At 36.4% G+C, this 23,785-nt stretch overlaps 1 protein-coding gene across 1 annotated transcript in view; it reads left to right on the top strand.

Moving 5' to 3' along the window:
• Positions 1-23,785, top strand: part of Sbf (SET domain binding factor) — a 631,948-nt gene that overhangs the window by 509,424 nt on the left and 98,739 nt on the right. The window contains 1 exon segment of the mRNA XM_090414822.1: positions 8,797-8,892. Within this exon segment, the coding sequence (XP_090270948.1) occupies positions 8,797-8,892 (96 nt within the window).

The raw sequence follows: 23,785 nt of genomic DNA, 5'->3' as shown, positions 1-23,785 counted from the left end.
TCTTGGACTTTGCAAAGACATTTGATAGATTACCACATGACAGATTGGTGTATAAACTGCAGAAGATAGGATTAGATAGTAGATTAGTTAGATGGATTGAAGATTGACTTTCTGAAAGATACATACCAGCAAGTTGTGTATGATGGAGTAGTGTCTCAGAAAAAAGACGGTGACTAATGGCACGAATCAGGGTTCTGTTCTTGAGCTTTACTGTTTAACTTTTTTTCTTAATGATATTTCATGAGAATTGACCGGAGATCTTCAAATGTTTGCCAATAATGCAAAGTTGGGTAGAATTATCAGGAGTAGTGCTAATGTTAATTCTCTACAGGAAGATTTGAATAAGCATTTAGCTTGGACAAAATGAGCCGGGTTACAGTTTAATTAATAAATACAAGGTGTTACACTTTGGGATACAGAGACATAAGACTACGTACTGTATTGGTGGAGCTGTATACTTCAGGAAGTGGATGAGATTTTGGATCTTGGAGTGATGGTAGACAGTGGATTAAAGTTTCAAGAACATATTGCAAGTGTTGCAAAGACTGCACATCATATTGCTGCTATGATAAAAAGTGCATTGACATGTTAGGAATAAGGAGGTGGTGGTGCTTCTATATAAGGCATTAGTCAGACCACATACGGACTGTTGTGCTCAGATTTGATCACCTAGTTTTCATTGTGATATGGAAACACTAGAGAGGGTCCAAAGACAAATGACCAAAGTGATATCAGGTCTCTGGCATGTTGGTTATGAAGAGTGTTTGAGGGAATATGGATTACAGAGGTTGGTGGGTAAATGGAAAATAGGAGATATGATAGAGACCTGAGCCTTCGTAGCTCAGTCAGTATAGACAAAGCCCTTTGGTTAGAAAGACCTCGATTCAATTCCCGTCAGTGATGTGAGGATCCTTTATCTGGTCTCTTTCGATGAAAGGTGAGTTAGTCAGTCTCATATGGAGATAGAGGTTTTTTTCACCTGGAAACTTGGGTTTTTCGTCCCCCAGAACAGGCAAACTGGCCCAGTGAACACATGCATTTACAGACATAGGACACATCAGGAGGCATAGGGCTAACCACCTTATTCTCGAGTACAGTTGCAAGAATACTTACCTCGACAGTGTAAAAAGGTAGAAGAGAGAAGGATTGAGAAAGAATGATAGAGACCTTCAAGTTATGGGATTCTATCAAATTAATACAGATGGAATTATAAAAAGAATGTATGTTAAGATGGGAAGAATGAGAGGCCATCCCTGGAAGTTGTATAAAGATGTGGTGAAGAAGGGTGTGATGAATAGATTTTTTATATAAAAAATTTTTTTTAGTGAGTGGAATAAATTGCCAGAGTGCATTGTGAGTGTAGGTAGTGTAAATAACTTCAGAGTTCATTATGTTAGACATGTTGCTTTTTGTGTGGGCCTCCATGATGAGTCTATTCATTCCATGGAGTTCATCCTTCCATCTGTTCATTGGACATCAATAGATGCTGTATGGTCACTCAGATGCTCGCTGATGCGCCACATGCCAGTCTTCGCCATTTGGTCCTGTTGCATGCTTTTCTGGAGGCTTCGTCTTTCTGAAGATCAGTCACTCCAGACACACCATCCATCCGTCTCACGCTCTACCCCTCCCACTTTTTCCAACTACTTGCTACTTCCTCTTTTTCCAACAGTAATAGAACTTTACGTTCTATTACTGTTCTAAGAAATCTTCCTTCCATCTTTCAGTATGTCCAGTGTATTTCAACTTTCTTCTGTCAGTATCCTTAAAGTTCTACTGGTCCTTTCTAGTACCCATCCATTTGCTCACTCTTCAGTATCTGATATCCTCACCTTCTGTAACACCACATCTCAAAAGCAGCTATCCTTTTCCTATCAGACTGCTTTAGGTTCCAAGTTTCACATTCATAAGTCACTGTTGGAAAAGCATCTGCATCCAAAATCCTCAACTTTGTTCCCATGGAGATAGATCCATCCTTCCAGATTTTAAATAAGTCTGACTGTTGTTTTAGCCATTCCTAATCTTCTGACATCTTCTGAACAGCAATTCTTCACATTAATAATGGATTCCAGGTACTCAAACTTGCTGACTTCCTCAGTTATTTCTCCATTAAGGTATGCTTATTTCTCAGGAACTTCCCTATCCGTATTTCCTTTGAAAACCATAATCTTTGTCTTGCTAGGATTGAGCTGAAGTCCTTTGTTCCTACTGATCTCGTTAACTTTGTCAAGAATTTGTCCTAGTTCTTCCTTGTCGTTACAGAGGAGTACTGTATCCAGTGGTGAGCTATAAGGGGCTCGCCCGAGCCCTTTGTTAAATTTTTCTCAAATTTGTGAGCCCCTTGTTCTTCTTGTTTACTTTTTTGTTTAAAAAAAAAAAAAAAAAAAAAAGATATTTTTTTTTGAATATATTAAGTGACAAACTCATATGGTAACCTAACAAAGTGATTTTATTAAGTAAAATATTATAGTTGCTGTTACCACCATTTTGCAAATAAGAATTCACTTTTGGTAATTGCATATAAATAAATAGGACTATAAAATAATGTCCCTTGACTGGTACCATTGATTATCACTTGAAGTATAAAAACAAAAGAGAAATATAACGTACTTCAATCTTATTGTGTTTAGATAATATTTATTTATTCTTTATAGATTGTTTGTCATAAAAATTTCTATCACAAACAAAAGAAATTTATTTTGTTTATAAAAAATGCAGACTATTTCATATCATATGTGCAATTATAAAAGATTTTATTCTTATTATATTTTGATAGTTAAATAATGTTTTTCTTATGTAAGATAAATTAACACAGATGATGTGTGCAAATATTTCATGTTTAGATCATGAAATATTTGTTTAAAAATGATAGCCTTTACAGGTTGATTGTCCTCTCATACTTTTTGATTGGCATTTGTACACAAGCTGTATTAATAAAAGTTTTTGTGTGAAATGTGGCTTTTTTTTTTGCTCGACGATGTGAGCCCTTTGTTAAAATTTCCATAGCTCACCACTGACTGTATCCATTAGCATACCTCAGATTACTGATCAATCTACCACCTATCCTAATTCCTATCTTGAGCTCATCCAATGCTACATGCATGCTGTCCTCAGCATAGATAATAAGTGAGGAGAAATACCACCTATCCTAATTCCTATCTTGAGCTCATCCAATGCTACATGCATGCTGTCCTCAGCACAGATAATAAGTGAGGAGAAATACACATCCTTGCCTAACTCCCTTTCCAACCTGAAGCCAATCAGTTAATCCAACACCTGTTCTTACCATGGCCTTTTTTCTCCCTGTCCAAGTTAGCTATCAGCCTGATAGTGTGTTGAGGAAAACTCATTCTTTTCATTACTTCTCACAGTTTCACATGCTGAATGCAGTCAAAAGCTTTAGAGTAGTTTATGAAACTCATTACTATAGGGCAGTGGTGTTCAACCTTTTTTACTACGCGAGCTACTTTTCTATAAAAAGTTATTCGGCGATCTACTCTTATAAGTTATTTGGCGATCTACTCTCTTATATAGATCACGTTCCCCCAACCTTATCTGATTACGCACAAATAAACAACTAAAAAAATTGCCAACTAAAAACTTTATTTGTGTATTTAAACATTTATTTATCACTTTTAATTATTTTAATACAACAAAAAAAATATATATATATATATATATTGGAATAAAATATTTATTTCTCTATTTTGGAAAACCAGTTAGAAAAAAAACATCAGATTGATTATAAACTCACAAGCTACAGGAAATGCTGGTTGATTAAAAAAAAAAAAAAAAGTTAATGTGAAATTTGGCATTGTTTGGACCTCGCAATATTTTCGTAGTCAAGTTGATATGAAGAAGTGGCCAATTGCAGACAATCATCCAAATGATCATTTGTAATTTGGTTTCTTAATTGATTTTTTATGACGGTCATATTTGATAAAGCGGATTCTGACAAGTATGTCGATCCGAAACATGACAGAATTTTTCGCGCAATATCAGTTAATATTGGGAATTTTTCATGTGCATACTTCCAAATGACTTGATTGGTTATTGATTTTAAATGTAAACTATTCTGAATGTTTATCATCTCAAGTTCTACTTCATCTTGGTTTATATCAAACAGCCCACTAATTTTATTTAAAATTTCTGTGATGTTCAAGTTTTCTTGAAATGGATTATTGATAAAAGATACAATCATTTCAGTTTTATTAAAATCTTTAAATCTTGAATTTATTTCTTCCTCAACTAATTCTATTTCACGAATAAATTATTTTAAATCATAGCGAAGCATTTCTTGATTTTTGTTCAAAAAATTCTAATAAATATGGGAGATGTCTAAATTCGCAGTTATTTATATTTTTCTTTAATAAAAGTAAGTATTGTTGGAAAGTTTTTATTGAACTTAACATGTCAATTAAATTTTTATCTCTACCTTGTAACTCTAAATTTAAATTGCTTAATTTTGTACAGAAATCTACTAAAATGATAAGTGTAACAACCATATTTTATCACTCAATTGTGGATAAATATTTCCTTTTTCATCAAGAAAATTTTTTATATCATTAATTAATACAAGAAATCTTTCTAAAAATTGACTTCTGCTGAGCCAGCGAACATTATTGTACAACAGAAGTTCCCTATCATTATCTGCCTGATCTAAATAACCATCGTTGCAGGGCTTTTCCTCGAACAGAATTTACAATTTGAAATGTAATATCCAAAACATCTTTTGTGTTTAATCTTTTACTACACAGTACTTGTTGGTGAATAATACAGTGGTATGTTAAAAAATCTGGATATTTGTCATTGTTTTTACATAATGAAATGAAGCCTGATTTATTACATATCATTGCAGGAGCACCATCAGTAGTAATAGACACAAGTTTAAAAAGCGGAAGTTTGTGTTGTTTCACAAATTCATCAAATGCTGAAAAAAAGTCTTCTCCCCTAGTCCTTCCCAATAATGGTATAATTTTCAAAAGTTCTTCTTTACTTGAATAATCTTGAAATACCATGCAAATAAATACCATTAACTGAGCAATATCAGTGAAGTAGTTTGATTCATCAAATTGTAATGAAAATGCAACGCATTGGAAAAACTTTTCTTCGGCAGTTGGAACTCTTCCTTTCGGCATTTTGAAACCTTGTCTGTGGCCTAGAAGTAGTCTCTCTCTCTCTAGCGACGTCTCCAACCAAGAAGTTCCTTTCTGGAAGCAGGAAACTCCTCTCTCAAGCAATGTGGATCCAGGCAGTCTCTCTGACTCTGGACCGAGCGGCCTCCTCTCTGAGAAGGCCGCTCGGTCCCTTTTTATTAGGCCTTCTCTGAGACCTCGCATGAAGTTTGGCAACCCCCAAAGAAACAGTATGAGTCTTTCATCTTAAGTTTCAAGTTCAGCATGCCTTTTGTTCTCCTCCGCTTTCTTTTGATTGTAAGTTGCCAGCCATCGGAAAGTTGTCTGAACTCTTTCTGACTGACTTCGGAGCTATGTACAGCTTCGGCAACAAAAACATTGCCTTTGTTTTTAGCACTCTAACATATTCTTATTAAAGCAGTATATACAGTTAGCTTCAAAAGAGTTATTTACAAAAATATCTAATACAAACTATACCGAGACAAACAAAGTTTTTTTTTTTACAATATTCACATGGGACTTAACCTAAGTAAAAAATCAATGTAATGTGCTTTGGAATATTTAAGCTACAATTGAGTTTTTACACTTTGCTTATAATCGTATTCACTCGGCTCACTGTTTGACTTCCACTGATCCAAATTAATTAATTTACCCGGACTTATAAGAAAATTACTGATTTGACAATTTTAACGAAAAATAAATAAACAATAGCAATACACTTAAAGCGAATTAAAAATAATACAGAATGATAAATAAAATATTATGTTTTCAGTTTTAATTAAATTTGTAAGTAAGGAGGAATACACAAGAGATCGACCAAAAATCACTCCACGATCGACGGGTTGAACACCCCTGCTATAGGGTGTCTAAATTCTTTATACTTTTCTCTGATCTGTCTATGGCATAGACAGATCATAGACAAAGGATCTGATCTCTCTTACCCTTACCTTTCCTAAAACCTGCTTGTTCCTCAGGCATCTCTTCCTCAACTTTGGCCTCAGTCTTATTTAGAATGATCTTTAATAAAATCTTGCTTGCATGAGATATTAAAAAATTAATAGTTCTATAGTCTTTGCAATCCTTCATATCTCCCTTATGTGGTGGTATGAAGACTAACTTCTTCTAGTCTTCAGGCCATGATCATGTCTCCCATATTCTTGTAATCAATCTATGAAACACTCTTATCTTATCCCTTCATCCCCTGTAGCCGTAATTGATTCTGCCGGGATTCCATCGGCACCTATCGTCTTATTGTTAATAAGCTGTTTTACTGCTCTTTCTGCCTCATGCCTAAATAGAGGAGGTTCCAAATTGAAATTTTCCTGGACTCCTACAAATTTTCTTTATGTTCTCTGTTGTACAATTCCTCACAGTATTCTTTCCATCTGTGTTTAATTTCCAGTTCTTCTGTTAATATTAATACTGCTTCATTCTTGTTTTTCATGACATTCACTTTGGGCTTAAACTTGTGCTTTAGGTCATGAACTAAATGAAACATCCTTTTATAATTATGCTTCCTTGTCTGGAACTCTGTCTTCACATTTGTTAGTATAAAACTTTTCCTTTCCTGCTTGATGGCCCTTCCAATTTCTATATGTAATCCCTTATATTCTTCAGTCTCTGTGTCTCTTTGTTTTTCCAATCGCCTTCTTTTGATCAGATCCCATGTTGAATCTGATGCCCATGGGTCTCTTGGTCTTCTTCTTGGGCCAAGATACTTCTTGGCAGTCTCCTGTATTATAACCTTGACTCATTCCCAAAGCATTTCTGGTGAGTTCTCCTCACTAGTTTCCAAAAAATCATCCAACCGAGTTGATGTTTCTTCTGTGAACCCACTAGGAATTACTCTTAAATGAGTCTAGTGAGATGTGCCTGACTTGGAAGGTTTCGGAGTCTTAGTCTTACTTTGGCTCTTACTAGCTGATGGTCTACCATAGTCTGCTCCAGGACAAGTATGCACATCAGAGATGCTTGTCTTCCACTGTTGGACAGCCAGGATGTAATCAATCTGGTGCCTTGACCTATCAATGTTAGATGTCCAAGTATAGGTCCATCATGGATGTTTCTGGAAGCAGGTATTGGTAATAACTAATCTCTTAGCATAGGCAAATTCCAACAGTCTTTGCCATAGGTGTTATGTTCACCCAGGCCTACCTCTCGTACTCTTTCCCACTTTTGCATTAAAGTCCCCTAAGATGTAAAGTGCATTTCTCCTTGGTAGGCAGTCCAAAACAATCTGTAAATTTTCATAGAATTGCTCACTCTAGCCTATCTGTGTGGGATGCATAAACTACTGCAATTGACACATCAGTTGGATAAACCTTAAGTCTAAAACAAAGTATACTGTCATTAGCAGGATTATAACCAAGAAGGGTTCTTTCCTGAACTGTCAGTATCACAGCTACCCCATGATGCTTTGAATCGCCTCCTGAATAAACAACTAGCTTGCCATTCTGTCTTTTGAAGTGACATTCTTCATTCCATCTGGTCTCTGTAATTCCCAGGATGTCAATTTTATATTTCTCCATCTCTTTACAAACAATATCAAGAGTACCCATCTGTAGACCTGAACATTTCATGTGCCTATATAAAATTCCCCTCAAATATTAATCTTATATCTACTGTATTCCTCATTCACAATATCACTGGCTTTTGTTAGAGACTGTAACATACTTCTCGAACAGGACCCTCTGTTTAAGCCCTGAACGTTTCTTTGATTGTTCTGTGTGCAACAAATGCAGCATGAAATGCATTATAAGGCACAACCATATTAGCATTTTGAAGCGAAGTGAAATTACTGCAAGAAAAAAAAGTGGTAGGATTGTAGAGGCCCTTTCCACATATATGGGAAGTTTTGTTCCTCAATTCATACCACATTAGCGGCCAGGTGGGTTGAGACTTCTGCCTACTCTGTTAGGCTGACTGCCACTGCATAAGATGTAATGAAATAGCAAAATAGGAAAGATTCACTCCTAGCCCTCGAATACTCTAATAGTATTGTGGGCAAGAGCAAGAAGAAAAGAAAAGAAAGAAAGAGAGGTTACTAAAGTAATTATAATAATAATGATAATAAAGTATTAAACAAGAATATAATATCTTGGCAAGTATAATTTAAAGATAGGGGGTTCTCTTGATATGAGTTTTAATAATACGGCAGTGGTGGAGGGATGATGAGAAAGTTTGAATCTCTATCTACCTGTGGGTGGGTTTTTTGTAAACTGAGTATTTTTTTAGTGTGTTTTTGTGTGTTATTACAATTTTAATAGTGTATATCTCTGTGACAATTGAAATATAGTATCTGTTAAATCTGTTTAATTATTTCTGTGTGCTGTATTCATTACAGTAAATTATGAGTGTAAATCAATGCCAAGCCTTAATACTCAGTTGTTCAATGTACATGATGTACAGTCAACTCCATCACCCACAGTAACAACTACCAAACAGTGCTACCTAATGTCCTCTAACATTAATGCTCTTGTAAGAAAATACATTACAGCAACTCTTCCACAATAACAAACTGTTGTTTACTCCCTTCAAATCTACTGTAGTGAGGTAGTGTGTAACAATATTTATAGTTATCTCTCTTTTGCAGTTAAACTTTTGGAATTTGTATGCATGCATTTATTATTTAATATTAACATGTTTGGTTTACTGATAATAGGCAGTCCATAGTTTGGAGACAGAATTGGGTCATTTACCTCAAAAATGGCATGTTTTGTGGGATAAACTGGAACTTCCAAATTCAGATTCTCTCACTGTGAGTATGTGCAGTTGTTTTTATTGTGAATTGTTACTAAAACTTTTGATAATGGGTGATAAGGTATTATGTGTTTACTGCATTTATCTATGCCATATATATACAGGGTGTTCGGGATAAATTTGACATATTTATAATTAATTATATTTTTCCGTAAGTTACATGTATTAACACACACTTCTCTTCATTTAAAAGTTTGGACCCTTCTTCATTCATATACAAGATGTCAGAAAGGATGGATAGCTGGAACCCACCTGAATCATGGAAGAGAATAACTTGTATCATGATGATTCGTGCCCGCCATCAAAATAAGGATATTACGACTGCTGCCCAATGCTCCCTGAATACAGTAAAAACAATCAGGCATGAACTAGAGACTTGCAATGGTGACTACGAGGATGTAGCAAGAAGAAAGATCCCTAGCAGACGATCTGATTGCGTTCGTACAGCAGAATTCCTCGCAAATCTGCAGGAACAGGTGTTGAAGAACCCTGGCATTGGAATTCGGGCTTTGTTCGTGGAGTTGCTAACTGTAGTCAAGCCCTGGATAACAAGGGTAGCCAATGGTAGGCCGTATGTATGGCAGCAGGATTCGACCCCTTGCCACACCTCTGGGAAAAGTCAAAAATGGTTGTCTGAAAATTTCTACGACTTCACCAGTCCAAATGTTTGGCCTCCAAACTCCCCAGACCTTAACTCCATGGATTATTTTGTATGGGGTGCAGTTGAAAAAGACACCAATCGCACTTCCAGTAATACAAAAGCCCAGTTAATGGATAAAATTAAAACAGTTTTTGCGGCCCTTCCCAGGGAGACTGTAGCATCAGCTTGTTCGAGGTTCCGAAGCAGAATTGAAGCTGTGATCGATGCTAATGGTGGTTATTTTGAGTAAATCTTGTTGATAGTATTGTAATTAACTCTGCCTGTAATGTTTTTTTGTCAATTCATTAAATTTAATAGATACAAAGAAGATTTTCTTTTTCCTTACGAAACTGTCAAATTTATCCCGAACACCCTGTATATGTGTGTGTGTGTGTATATATATAATTTTTAAGTTTGTGATGTGTAGATTTTGGTTTTCTTGTTTATACTTATGCCTTGGTTACACATATTAAATAATAAAATTATTTTGGTAGCTTGTTAACAGCAGAAGAGGTGAAAAGTATTCAAGTATTTTGAATATATCCTGTGAGTGCAATCAAAGATGGCTTGGATTTTTTTTTTTAATTGATAATGAGAGTCTCACAGTTCTGTAGATAAACACATTCCCCTTTTGAAGTGTCAGGCACAGAGTCTCTTCAAATCCACTTTGTCCATATTGGTTCATATTTATATAATTTTAGTGTTTTCTCCATTTAGCTGCAGGTTTACAGCCTATCCATAAAACTTCCTAGTTGCCCCCCCCCCCCAATAATATGATATTGTAAAAACCTTTTCTTAACAGAGCTCTCAACCTCCTTTCTAACCAGGCTTCTCTCACAGTCGAACTTATCTTTATTTATTGCACCATCTTATGGCCACAGTGACAACAAAAATAACAAAATATTTGTTCCTCTCCTCCTTCCTCTGGCTCTCTCAACATATTACAGTAATACTGTTTTAAATAAATATAATCTCTGTAGAAAAGTTTTTTTGTTTTTTTTATCTTGGGTGTAATATAAGTTAAAGATACCAAGAAATTTTATACTTGGTTTTAATCCTTATCCCAAGTAAGCAAATCAAAATTTGCACGTGAAATATATTCACATGCAAATCTGAGCTACTTGTATATAGAGGCTAATGACTTCACATCACTTGCCTTAGTATGTATCCCATAATGCAAAGCACCCCCATCCTTTCAGGTGTGTACAATGCAATATAATATGGTATATCTCCAGGTCTGGCTCCCACTGAAGAGACCTCAATAAAGGTTGAAACCGGTCTGGGTAGTGGCCCTTCCCATTATGCATTGCATTATATATGTCTGAAAGTGGGGGGGGGTGCTTTGCATTATGGGATACATACTAAGGCAAGTGATATGAAGTCATTAGCCTCTATATACAAGTACTGAGACATGAATATATTTCACATGCAAAACTTTGTTTTGCTTACTTGGTAAAAGAATTAAAACCAAGTATAAAATTTCTTGATATCTTTAACGTAAAAATATAATCTCTGCACTGCTTTCAAATCATGTGAAGTTTGAAAGTAGTGTTTATCCACTGTCTACAGTTACAATAACATGGTTCCTTGTTCTTTTAATTTATCATATTATGGACTGGCTGGAAGATCTTGCCAACATCTATCTTGAAGAACACAAGAAATATATTTGCTACCGATTATGATCAGTCAGATCTAGCAGACCATGCTATATATACTGTGTGCATAATCAAATGGGTAAAAACTGCTATGTTTTCCTGCAGCAAACAAATATGGAAAACATCTTTTGGAATTGGCGATGGATGTAAAAAAAAAAAAAAACCAAGCAGCAGTAAATAGGGTTGTGTGAATTTCCAAGTTATAGAAAGAATAATACTTAGACCTTCTGTCCAGCAGCTAAAGCTGGTTATCTGCATCCACTAAGAGGACTTTAGGTGTTTAATTTAATTTCTTGCACTTATTCTTTTTGTAGTTTTAACAGAGACAAAATATTGGAATCATTAAACATGTTTACTTTTTTTCCTTATACTGACCTCAAATTCCATTGAAATCCCTGGTGTCCAACCTGATTGCCACTGGCCATGTGGGGTAAAAACAATAAGGGTTTATGGTAAATTGGTACTTCTAGTAAAAAAAAAAGAAGTAAATATTGTGAATTAAAAATATGAATTAAAATTATATTGTTTATATATTTATGAATACAAATATAGTTTAATTTTTTATTGCAACAATTACTATCTCTGATATTTACACATATAAAAATTACACCTCTCTTTCAAAAGAAGAAATTATTTAATATTTCATTACATGTGGTGAATACATTTTATGAGAAACTGTTGTACTGAACATGAAAAAAAAAAGTTGTCCCCTCTACTGCATTAAACCATAATGTGAACTTCAACCAGCACTCAACATCATTCTGCAAATTTCATTGAAATTAATACAATAGTAATACCATCTGTTATAACTGATATGGAAGCTTCTTAGTTTTTGCAGTGATACTTTCTATGTAGCAGTTTTTTATTACTTGTAAGAGAAGTCTATTACTATACATAATTTACTTCTGAAAGTTTTCTTTTATAGTAGTTTTGCGTAGTTATCATATAATTGTTTCTGAGATCAGGAATAGGGAATATCCAACCTTTCTTGACTTTCAGCAAAATCTTTTTGTCAGTACCATTTAAAATTTTATTCCTTATGTTTTATATTATGTGATTAAAAGCTTAACATAAGTAACAATAGTTTCTTTTAAATTAATCAAATTTAATGTGGAATTTAATTTAATACTAAAAATTATAATTTGGATTTCTGAAAATTATTTCCATTTAGCTCCAAGATTAACAGTAATAGAAAAGTCCTAAGTTTTATGCACAATGAACTGATACTTGTACCTACTCATTAGGCTACAATTTAAATGTTTTGGGATCAGTGACTAGCTGTCAGATAGGTATCCCAAAAGAGGAAGATCACTGCAGGGATCAGTTTTGGGACCATTGTTCATCAGCTTGTATATTAATAATATTGGGAGGGTTTAACTGGTGATATGTAGCTGTTTGCAGAGGATGCAAAATTGGTGAGAGCAATGCAGAATCAAGCAGGGATTATCAGGTTGCAAAGTTTAACATTTTGAAATTTGGTAAGCAACAATGGGATACAAAGTATACACTTGATGGGGAAACTTTAAGGGAGGTAGGGGAAATGAGAGATCTGGGAGTGGTGGTGGTGGACAAGGACCTGAAATGCATGGGTCACATTGCACAATTTGTGAAGGCATTATATCAATTAATGGCAATGCTGCATAAGGACCCTGACATGCAGAAATAAAGAGTTTGTGATGCCATTGTATAAGGTCTTGTAATAAATTTAGTTTAATCCTTTATCCAAGTGTGAGCAAACAAAGTTGGCGCCTGAAAATATCTTCAGGACTGGGGTAAGGTAGTACAACACCGGGCAACTCATAGCAAAGGTGGACCAAGCTAACATCACTCCTATCTCAGTATCTCCCATAATGCAAAACATCTTTCAATAAAAACTTTTATTAAAAAATTTTATAAAAATTTTAAAAATCCAATAAAAAAATTTAAACTTTCAATATAAGGTCTTGATCAGGCCTCATATGGATTATTGTGCACAGATTTGGTCACTGGGTTTTCGTGGTGACAAAGATATGTTAGAAAACACAGAACATTCACAAAGATGGTCAGTGGTCTTTGGAATGGGGTGAACAAGGACAGATTGAGAGAATGTAAATTGCAAAGCCTTATGAATAAGAGGAGAGAGGGATATGATTGAGACATAAACTAGTCAGGCATTATCAGGTTGAGGCCATCCCTGGAAAGTGTATAAGGAGGGTGCAAGAGGAGTGAGGAGCAGCTTCTTTACATCAAGAGTAGTTGGTGAGTGGAATGCATTGCCTGTGTGAGTTGTGAATGTAGAATTGAATAAAAATAAAAGAATAGACACATTGAATCAGTTTAAGGCACAGTTGGATGACCTTTTTGTGTATATTTCTCATGATGAGTCTCTGACTCATGAAGGTTGAATGTTAATAATCATAATAGCGATTAAATTTTGTTATTAAAAAAGAATATTGACTGACAAAATGTACCTGAAAATCTTGAGTATAAAGATAATCATATATTTGTTGCAATCTTCAAGTTGTTTACTTGAAAGGATTTTTATATTTTAATTTATTTAGTACTGAACTTAATGCTGAGGCTGAAACAGTATTAGATTTAAAAATTAACCAAGTATTTTCACATACATGTATGTGGAAAAATGGAAAAAGCAAGAATGTAATACAGAAAACCAAAGAGAATAAAAGTTAAAAAGAAGAAACATAGGAAATATTATTATTATTATCCTAAGAACCCATGGGTGTCACAGACTCAGAACCCATGAGGTGTAGTCCCTTTGGCATACACACACAGATCCACATACCATGCCTTAAACACATTCAAATTCTCTGCAAACACCATGCTCTCAGGCAGTGCATTCCAATTATTCACAACTCTCCATGCAAAAAACCTTCTCTTCACTCCCTTGCTCACGCCCTTCTTATATAGCTTGCAGGGATGAATTATTTTATGAAAAACTTCTTCATTGTTAATCCTATAGCAATCCCTTGCCAACTTGTACATCTCTGTCATATCACCCATCTTCATCCTATCCACTATATTCCTGTAGATTGCATCTTCTCAACATTTCTTCATATTCAACATTCCAGAGATGAGACTACCTTAGTCAATCACTTCTGGACACTTTCCAATATCTCTTCGTCCTTTTGAAAACCAGGTGACCAAATCTGTGCACAGTAGTCCATATGAGGCCTAATAAAAGCCTTATACAGTGGAACCAGAATTTCCTTACTTCTATAGGTCAGTGTCCTCTGCATCATTCTCAGAATTCATTGTAGTCCTTACAATTTTGACAATGTGTCCTCTATATTTTATCCCTTCAAGACCTCTTATTTCCTCCTCCTCCTCCAACAATATATCCCCACCAAGAGTAAATTCTGTATCCCATTTTTGTTTTCCAGATTTTAAACCTTGCATTTCACAACATTGAACTGGCATCCCGACTCTCAAGTTCTTTCATTCGATCTATTTAAGTCTTCTTGTAAGGCCAGAACATCTGCACTACTCCTCATAGTATATCCCAACTTTGCATCATATGCAAACAACTGTATATCTCCATTCAAATCTTCTGCAATATCATTAGCATACAGGTTAAACAGCAGTGGCTCTAAAACAGACCCCTGAAGCACATTACTAGTGACTCTCCTCTTCTGGGATATTGCTCCTCCATACACAACTTGTTGACACCTATCAGACAGCTAATCTCCAGTCTAATGCACTAGTCTAATATCCAACCCCATCTGCTCTAGTTTGACTATCAATTTATCATGAAGTAATCTATCAAAAGCCTTGGTAAAGCTTAAGTATACTACTGTGTATCTATCTCCCACATCCATTGCTGCTGTCTCACCTTATTGCAATAATAAGTAGATTACTAAAACGTGACTGCCTTTTAGCAAATATGTGCTGTCCATTAGAGATAATAACATTGTTGTCAACCCAATTCTGGATCCTGACTCTCTCTCACCTGTCTTTCCAACACTTTAACCACAAAAACACCTGACAGACAGATTGGATTATAATTTGATGCTTGAATTCTGTCACACAACATATACTTGACAACCAGCATTAATGACAATATGCTGTTTCAAATAAATTTTATTGGATTATGAAAGGCAAAAGCAGAGATTCAGCTCCTTGTGCATAAAGCTTATCAGGCCTTTTCTCTTACTATAAAAATTATATTTATTTTGATGTGCTTTAATCTTTGTATATATATAAAATCTTAGATCTTTTGGAATAATAAACTTTTTCATAATACATACTTATGCATTATTGAAGAAATGCAATACTCTTTTACATTGTGCATTATATTTCTACTTTAGAAAGAATAACAGAGAATGAGGTATAAGAGCAGCCTATTTAAGACAGAAAATTTCTGAATGTTTAAACACAACAATATAGAAAAAACAAAGATTTAAATATTGTAACTAAGATACGGGAGGATGCTTAAGGGTCAAAGCTGTATAACTGAGAGGAGACCTCCACATAGCCTTTAAAAGAATGCAGAGAACCAAATAGGTCTTCTGACCTAATGTCCATTTTCACCTTCTCATGGTGCACCCTGTTGGGTATCTGCCGGGATACTGAATGAATGAGGATGGGCTGGCAATTTGGGATTTAGCCAACCAAATTGTATTCTTATTGACTTAAACCAATATAGAAAATGATGGTATAACATGACAGAATTTCATGTCAGCTGGGGCATCGCCCGGTTAAACAAGGCCCTCGTTGTTTTCGCCAGGGAACCAGGATGAAGAGCAAAAAGTCAGCTACTGGAACAAATCTGAAAGCACACCCCAACTCAACATCACCAGAGTTAAAGATCGGTTCTATCAACATAAGAAGCCTGAATGGCAAAGATAAGGAGCTAGCTGAAGAATTAGATAAGTAGCAGATTGACATAATAAGGGTGACTGAAACAAAAAAGACAAAAACTGGTGAGATCTTTCTGAGCAATAAATACAAAATGTTATATTCAGGCAATGACAATCAAGGAAAAGAAGGGGTGACCATAGTATTCAACACAAAATACGAGGCTAATCTTCTTGAATGGCAGGCAGTCTCAAGCAGAATGATGTGGGCAAATATGAGAATGGGGAACTGGACAATGAGACTTATTTGTGCCTGTGGTCCCACAGAAGATTCTACTAAGGTAGAAGTGGAGGAATTTTTTGAGGGTCTAGAGAAAGCTACCGACACAACGAAAAAGGAAAAGTTGGTCCTTGTTGGGGATCTAAATAGCAGAGTAGGAAGTGATTGTCAGACATACAAATATGTTTTGGGAAAATTTGGAGAAAAGAGCAAAGCTAATAATAATGGCAAATACCCATTGGATTTCTGCTCAGGACATGGACTGGTTATTAATAACACCATGTTCCAACATAAAAATGTGCTCAAATTCACATGGAGAGAAGAGGCAAGGAATAAGAAAAGTCTCAGTGACTATGTTATTGTTGATAATGATATTTTCTCCCTGGTGCAGGACACCAGAGTGTACAGAGGATTTGAAATTGGAAGTGATCACTATTAGTTTTGAGCAGGATAAAATTGAATTTCATATTGAAAAGAATGACATGTAAGAAAATTTTAAAGCGAATAAAAGTTGAGCAGCTCTCAGATGTGAACTGTAGACTAAAATACACAAAGATGAAGGAAAAATTAAAGAGTTTGAGAACAGGAACCAAACCTTGGAGATAGCAAACCGTGATTGATTCAGCTAGAGAGGCATGTGGTGAAGTTGTCTGCAAGGATAGAAAAATTACTCCATGGTGGACACAGGAAGTTAAAGAGGCAGTAAAGGAAAAGAAGAAAGCATATCAAAAGTTCCTGGCAAATAAGTCAGCTTGTGCTCTTAGAGAATACAGAGACAAATGTAAGAAAGCTAAACATTGTATAAAACTAGCTAAACAAAAGTCATGGGAGGACTTTGGCAAGAACATTGAAAATAAATATCAAGATGGTGGCAAAATATGCTGGAGGTTGTTGAAGAAGCTTAGAAATGGAGGGAAGAGTGCTGTAAAAGGAGTTAGAGATGATAAAGGTGAAATGAAAACAGGAGAAAAAGATATCCTTGAAGTATTGAGTTACTTCAAAAAATTGCTAAATAAAACAAGCAGTGATAGCACAGTGGTAAAAAAACACTCAACAGGCATACAGTCAGGAATACATATCCATTCTTGAAGTAGAAAAAGCCATCAAAGGCTTGAAATGTGGAAAAGCAGCACGAGTAGGTGATATTCGACCAGAAATGCTGAAGTATGGTGGTATAAAATTCTTACAGTGGCTGCACTGCATAGTTCAGAAAGCCTGGGCAGAGGGACGAATTCCCGATGATTGGAGTAGAACTCTAATAGTACCCATATATAAAGAGGAAATAAAACTGAATGTGAGAATTACAGAGGTATTTTCCTACTAAGCCTGGCAAGATCTATTCAAGTATATTTGAGATACGGTTGAGAAGAATTGTGGAAGAAAAGCTTGGTGAAGAACAAGCTCGATTCAGGCCAAATATAGGCTGTCAGGATCAGATCTTCACTTTACAACAAATAGTTGAGAAAGCATGGGAATATAACAAAGATCTGTATTTAAGTTTTGTCGATCTGGAAAACGCATATGACAAGGTGCCAAGAGAGAAGCTATTCAATACACTACAGTTATATTATTGTTATTGTTATTACGGGCGACTCCAGGGAGTCCTTAGACTCATTGAGGGAGGCCCTAAACATCATGTCCACACAACTATGCGACATTCTCACAGTATCTATCATACCTTGCCTTGAACTTGTTCACTGTAATAGCACCCACAACACTCTGGCAGCTTATTCTACTCATTTACCACTCTAAAAGTAAAGAACCCAGCTCTAACACCCTTGCTAACCACATTCAAATTGCTAAAAGGTTTCTATAGGATTAATTCACATTTCCTGTGAATTAATCCTATAGAAACCTTTTAGCAATTTGAATTTCTCAATCATATCTCCCCTTTTCCGACTATCAACTAATTTCTGCAACCCACAAATCTTCAACCTGTTCTCATAAGGTTCATTCTATAGACCTGCTATCATCTTGGTCACTCTCCTCTGGATCCTCTCCACCTCCTCCCCATCAAGAAGAAACCTCGGTGACCAAATCTGGGCACATTAGTCGAGATGAGGTCTTATCACGGCTCTGTATAGAGGTACAATAACTTGCTTGTCTCTGCTCGTCAAAGTATTTTTCAACAACCAAGTGAGTTGATGAGCTGATTTAGCCACTTTTGCAATGTGTCCCCTAAACTTCATCTCCCTATCCACCAACACTCCCAGGTCCCTGGCCTCATCAATCTCATGGAGTACAGTTCCACCAATGTGGTATACAGCTGCTAATCTTTTCACTCCAAAATGCATAACTCTACATTTTGTCACATTAAATTGACATCCATTCTCCTTAGCCCAGAACTCCAATCTATCCAAGTCTTCCTGCAAAATTTTGACATCTTCTGCATTCACTATTACCCTACCTAACTTTGCATCATCAACAAACAAATGAACTGTTCCTCTTAGATCCTTCCCTATGTCGTTAATGAACAAATTAAACAGCAGTGGTCCAAGAACAGAACCCTGCGGCATACCACTAGTCACAGGCTGTCTTTTGGACTCTACTCCTGAATAAACTACTCTCTGATATCTCTCCATCAACCACCCACCTATCCATCTTACCAACGCTATATCCATTCCCATATGTTGTAGTTTACGGATTAGAATTCCATGTGGTATCCTCTCAAATGCCTTAGCCAGGTTCAGCAGTATCACTGTAAACCCATTAACCTTATCCATTTCAGCCGTCACTGTGTTATAAAACTTGAGCAAGTTACTGAGGCATGATCTACCCTTCACAAAGCCATGCTGTCCGCCGTACAGTATCTCATTATTATCAATCCATTCCTGTATTTTTCCCTTGACTACTTTCTCCAAGTCCTTGACAACGATTCCTGATATTCTGATCGGTTGGTAATTTGCAACAGTAGTCTTGGATCCTCCTTTATGCAGTGGAACTATTTTCCCCTGTTTCCATACCTTCAGGACTAAACCAGACCCAAGACTCAGATTAAACAACATGGTCAAAGGCACTGATAATTCTTTAGCTGCTTCACGTAAGACCCTTGCCGGTATACCATCCAATCCCAGAGATGTATTCACATTAAGGTTCTGTAATAGACTATTTATCTCCACTTCATTCATCACAATTCCCGTATAAACTAATTATTCCTTCATTTTTTCAATGTCACCACCTGGATGATATATACTCTTGCAAAGTGCTCGCTCAGTAATTCCACTATATCGACTGATTCAGTGACCTCCTTACCATCATCATTCCTTAAAATCATTCTGCCGTGTACAGTTTTTTTTTTTTTTGCTTGCAGCATATTGAAAGAACTGTTTGGGATTCTCTTTAGCTTGCATAGCCAGTTTTCTTTCATAATCCGCTTTTGCTTTTTTTACCACACCTGTTACCCTTCTGGCCTGTGCTTTATACCGTTTGTGTGCCTGTGGGTCACCTTTCTCTTTAAATTCCCTCCACAGTTGTTTCTTTTTTTTGCAGCTCAAGCTTAATGGTGTTATTCATCCATTTAACCCCTACTTGTTTTACTATTTGGACCCTAGGTATACAATCAGCCATAACCTCCTGTAAATTCTCCTTGACCACTTCCCATGCTCTATCGACATCCAGCCCTTGCAGTTTTACATGCCATGGCACTGATCCAGGCAATCTCCTAAGCTTGTCATACTTGCCAGCACGGTAATTCCAAATATACCCTGTGTTAATCGAAAATTCCACACCTTATGATCACTCTCACCAATAGGTTGCAACATGGTCATATTCATTACAGTCAAATTCTCAGATGCTGTTACCAGGTCAAGCACTCTCAAACCCCTAGTATTTTCACTTACATGCTGTCTCAGATAGTTATCCCTTAATAATTGAATAAAATCCATTTCCTTCCTTACATGTGACCTTTCCTCCTTCTAATCAATGTTACTATAGTTGAAATCCCCCATAATAATTACCCTCCTTTCACTCATTTCATCAATTTGTTTATGCATACTACTCCACCATCTCTTCCATCACCTGGTCTATAGCAGCACCCAACTATATATTTTGTTCTGCCAGTCTCAATCTCACACCAAATAGCCTCAAATGAGCTATTTTCACTATCCTGCAATACAACTTCAATTCTCCTTGGCTGCAGTTCATCAGCTATCATCAATAACACTCCTCCCCCCCATTTTATTCTCTCTGTTTCCTCCTAAACACACTATAACCTACGCATTCTATCCCACTAACTATATCATCTTCCATCAGCCATGTTTCACTAATGCCAATAACCTGTGGCCAGGAAGAGCCAATCAAGGCCAAAAATTCTTCCTTCTTGTTCCTAATACTCCTGGCATTAGTATACACGAAATGCAGGGGGTCCCTTTTCCCCACCCCTATCTTGATGCGTTATTCTAACTATCCCATCCTGATTTCTTGTCTTTAGTACTGGCTCGGGTACATTATATACAGTCTTACACTCAACTGTCTCACTGATGTCTGCATATCCACTCCCCCCCCCCTCCTTGGTAGTTCTAGTTTCCCTGGTTCTGCACATCCATTTTCACTTCATTCAGCAACACTTTTTCTAGTCTCCGCACACCAAATCCATTCAAATGCAGGCCATCCATCTTGTATAAATCCTTTCGCCCATCAAACTCATTCCACATGTCCACGAATTCCACACCACACCATCTGCATAACCTGTGCATAAAGTCATTTGTGATTATGGCCCTCCTTCTAATCTCCTCTCTGTCATACCGTGGCAACAAACTTACCATCCTAACTTTGTCACTCTTTTATTTCGCTACCTTTAACAATACTTTAAAGTCCTCTCTCATAAAAAATTTATCTCCTTTCAATTCATTCCTACCCGTCACAACTATCATTTTCCTTCACCCTCTGTTTTTGTGCTTTAATACTCTCACTTACATCCTTAAATTTTGCACCCGGTAAGTACGATTTAGTTAAACTCCCATCTATCACTCCTCTTAATAACGAGTCACCATACAACACTCTTTCCTTCATTTCAGAAACTCTCCCACTTTTACCTTATTTTTCCTTTCAAACACTTGTTTATTTCTGTTAGCCGAGGCACTCTGGAAAGAGTTTTGCAGGTGCTCTAACTCTCGCTGTGTACTGTGTATTACTGCACGCACCTAGCAATGGTGTCAATGGGGCATCATATCAAGCAATACTTAATCTTTATTTGAGTTGTAAGTCAGCAGCTAGAATTAAAGGAAGTACAGGAAGATGGTTTAATGTTAAATCTGGTGTGAGAAAAGGATGTACATTATCCCCTCTGTTATTCATTATCTATATGGATCACATTATGATGGAAAGTGGTATTAAACATGATATCAGAATTGGAGATGCTAATGTGAGCTCTTTGCTTTATGCAGACGATGTTATACTTCTAAATAAATCCGCTACAAGTTTGCAAGATTCACAGACTAAATTGAATAACTGTTGTAATAGATATGGTATATAAAGGTCAGCATTAAAAAGTCAAAGACAATGAAAATGGGTAGAATTGTTGAAAATGTCAACTGTGTAGTGAACAGGGAACCTGTGGAACAAGTAAAACATTTCAGCTACTTAGGCACAATTTTTAGTGAAGATGGTAAATTAAATATGGAAATAGACAACAGAATCAACAAAGCTGGTACTGTAGGCAGTCAATTGAATAAATTCATATGGAATAAGAGAGAAATTAGTCGCAACTAAATTAGCTGTATACAAGACAGTGTTCAAACCGGTTTTAACTTATGGATCTGAAAGCTGGGTCAGAAGTAAAACACTTGACCAAAGACTAGAGACCACAGATATGAGAGTCCTGAGAAAGATTATAGGCGTGAACAGATGGCATCAATGGCAATATCATATTAAAAACGAGGATATTAGGAAAGAACTTGACATTGTCAGCATCCAGGAATGTGTTAGTAGAGCTGATCTCAGGTGGTATGTTCACTTAAACAGAATGGGCAAGGAAAGATTAGCAAAACAAGTGTTTTCTGCCAGGTTGGCAGGAAAACGACCCAGAGGAAGACCAAGATATAGGTGGATTGATATGGTACAAAGTGCCTTAGACGATAGAAATATAAGATCTGATAATGTTGGAGTCTTGACAAATAACAGACTGATTTGGAGAAAAATTGTAGATAAGAAGTTAGTAATGATGTAAATTTTTCATGTAGTACTATCATATCCTGTACACCCTTTGAGGGTACATGTCAGGAATTTGATGATGATGATGAACTAAGATAGGTATATTAAAGTATAAGACTAGTTTTAACTTATATACACTGCTTGAAAAGAAATCAACAGACACTCCCATGGGCAAGGTACATCATGCCATATAACAAGTCACATGTTTGTAGCCAGTATAAATTGGAGGAATATGATGCTCCCAATTCAGTGCAACTGTGTGCAGGCTGAGAGAAGGGAACTGACAGAGTTTGAAAGAGGCATTGTGATAGGATGCCATATTGCAGGCCTATCTGTTTGACAAATTGGGCCATCCCAAGTCAACAATTGGTAATACCATACTGAGATGGAAGCACAGGCTGTCAACTGCAAGTGCTGCCTTGCAGTGGGTAGTCCACTGCAGGGTAGCACTTGCCAAATGTTACCGTAGAGTTTTGTGAACAATAATATATAAAAACTGCCATTCATTGGCCAACACATTGATTGTGAAGTTCTAGGAATCGACTGGAACATAAATCTGCACAAAAACATTCAGAACTGAGGCTTGCAACATGGGTTTCCATGGTAAGACCACAGTATTCAAGCCTTACATTATCCTAACCAACATGCAGCATCGTCTTCAGTGGTGCAAAGAGCATGTACGTTGGGATCTGGAAGTTTGGAAAGTTGTGTTATGGAGTAGCGAATCACACTACACCTGTACTAAGCAGATGAACTGGTGTGGGTGAGGCAGATGCCTGGTGAACATCTCTTCCCAGAGTGCATAACCACAATTATGAAATTCAGAGGTGACAGTATTGATGATATGGTCTTGTTTTTCCCGGTTTGGCCTTGAACCTCTGTCTCTGATACCATGAACATTGAACTTTCAGAGGTATCTGAACATTCTGAACAATATCATGCTTCATACTCTGTGGCATTTCTGTGCAACTAACCATTGTCTCTCTCTCAGCAAGATATTGCAGCATATCATAAAGCTGTTTGCTGTGACTGCATGGCTTGTGGACATGAACATTACACACTCTTTACTGGCCTGATTTCAACCCTAATGAACATCTGTGGGATGAAGTGAAGCATCGAGTGAGGTCAAGGGATGTCCACCCCAGAACAGTCCATGATTTCATTACAGGCCTACAGGAAGAGTGGTTCAGAATTCCCTTTGATTCCTATCCCATGCTTATGGAAAGTATTCTCCATAAGATTGCTGCAGTCATCACAGTGAAAGGAGTTCCTGCATATTATTAAGGTCAGTGCTGTGGCTGTTTGTTCCTCACACTATAATGTTAATTGACTTCTTTCCAAACAGTGTAGATATAAAAGTATAAGACTAGTTT

The sequence above is a fragment of the Typopeltis vanoorti genome, chromosome 25, assembly GCF_054136105.1.
Source record: "Typopeltis vanoorti isolate ZY-2024b chromosome 25, IOZ_Tvanoo_1.0, whole genome shotgun sequence".
NCBI lineage: Eukaryota > Metazoa > Arthropoda > Arachnida > Uropygi > Thelyphonidae > Typopeltis > Typopeltis vanoorti.
Note: the sequence above shows the minus strand (reverse complement) of the source record. Positions and strands in the feature narration are given on the sequence as shown.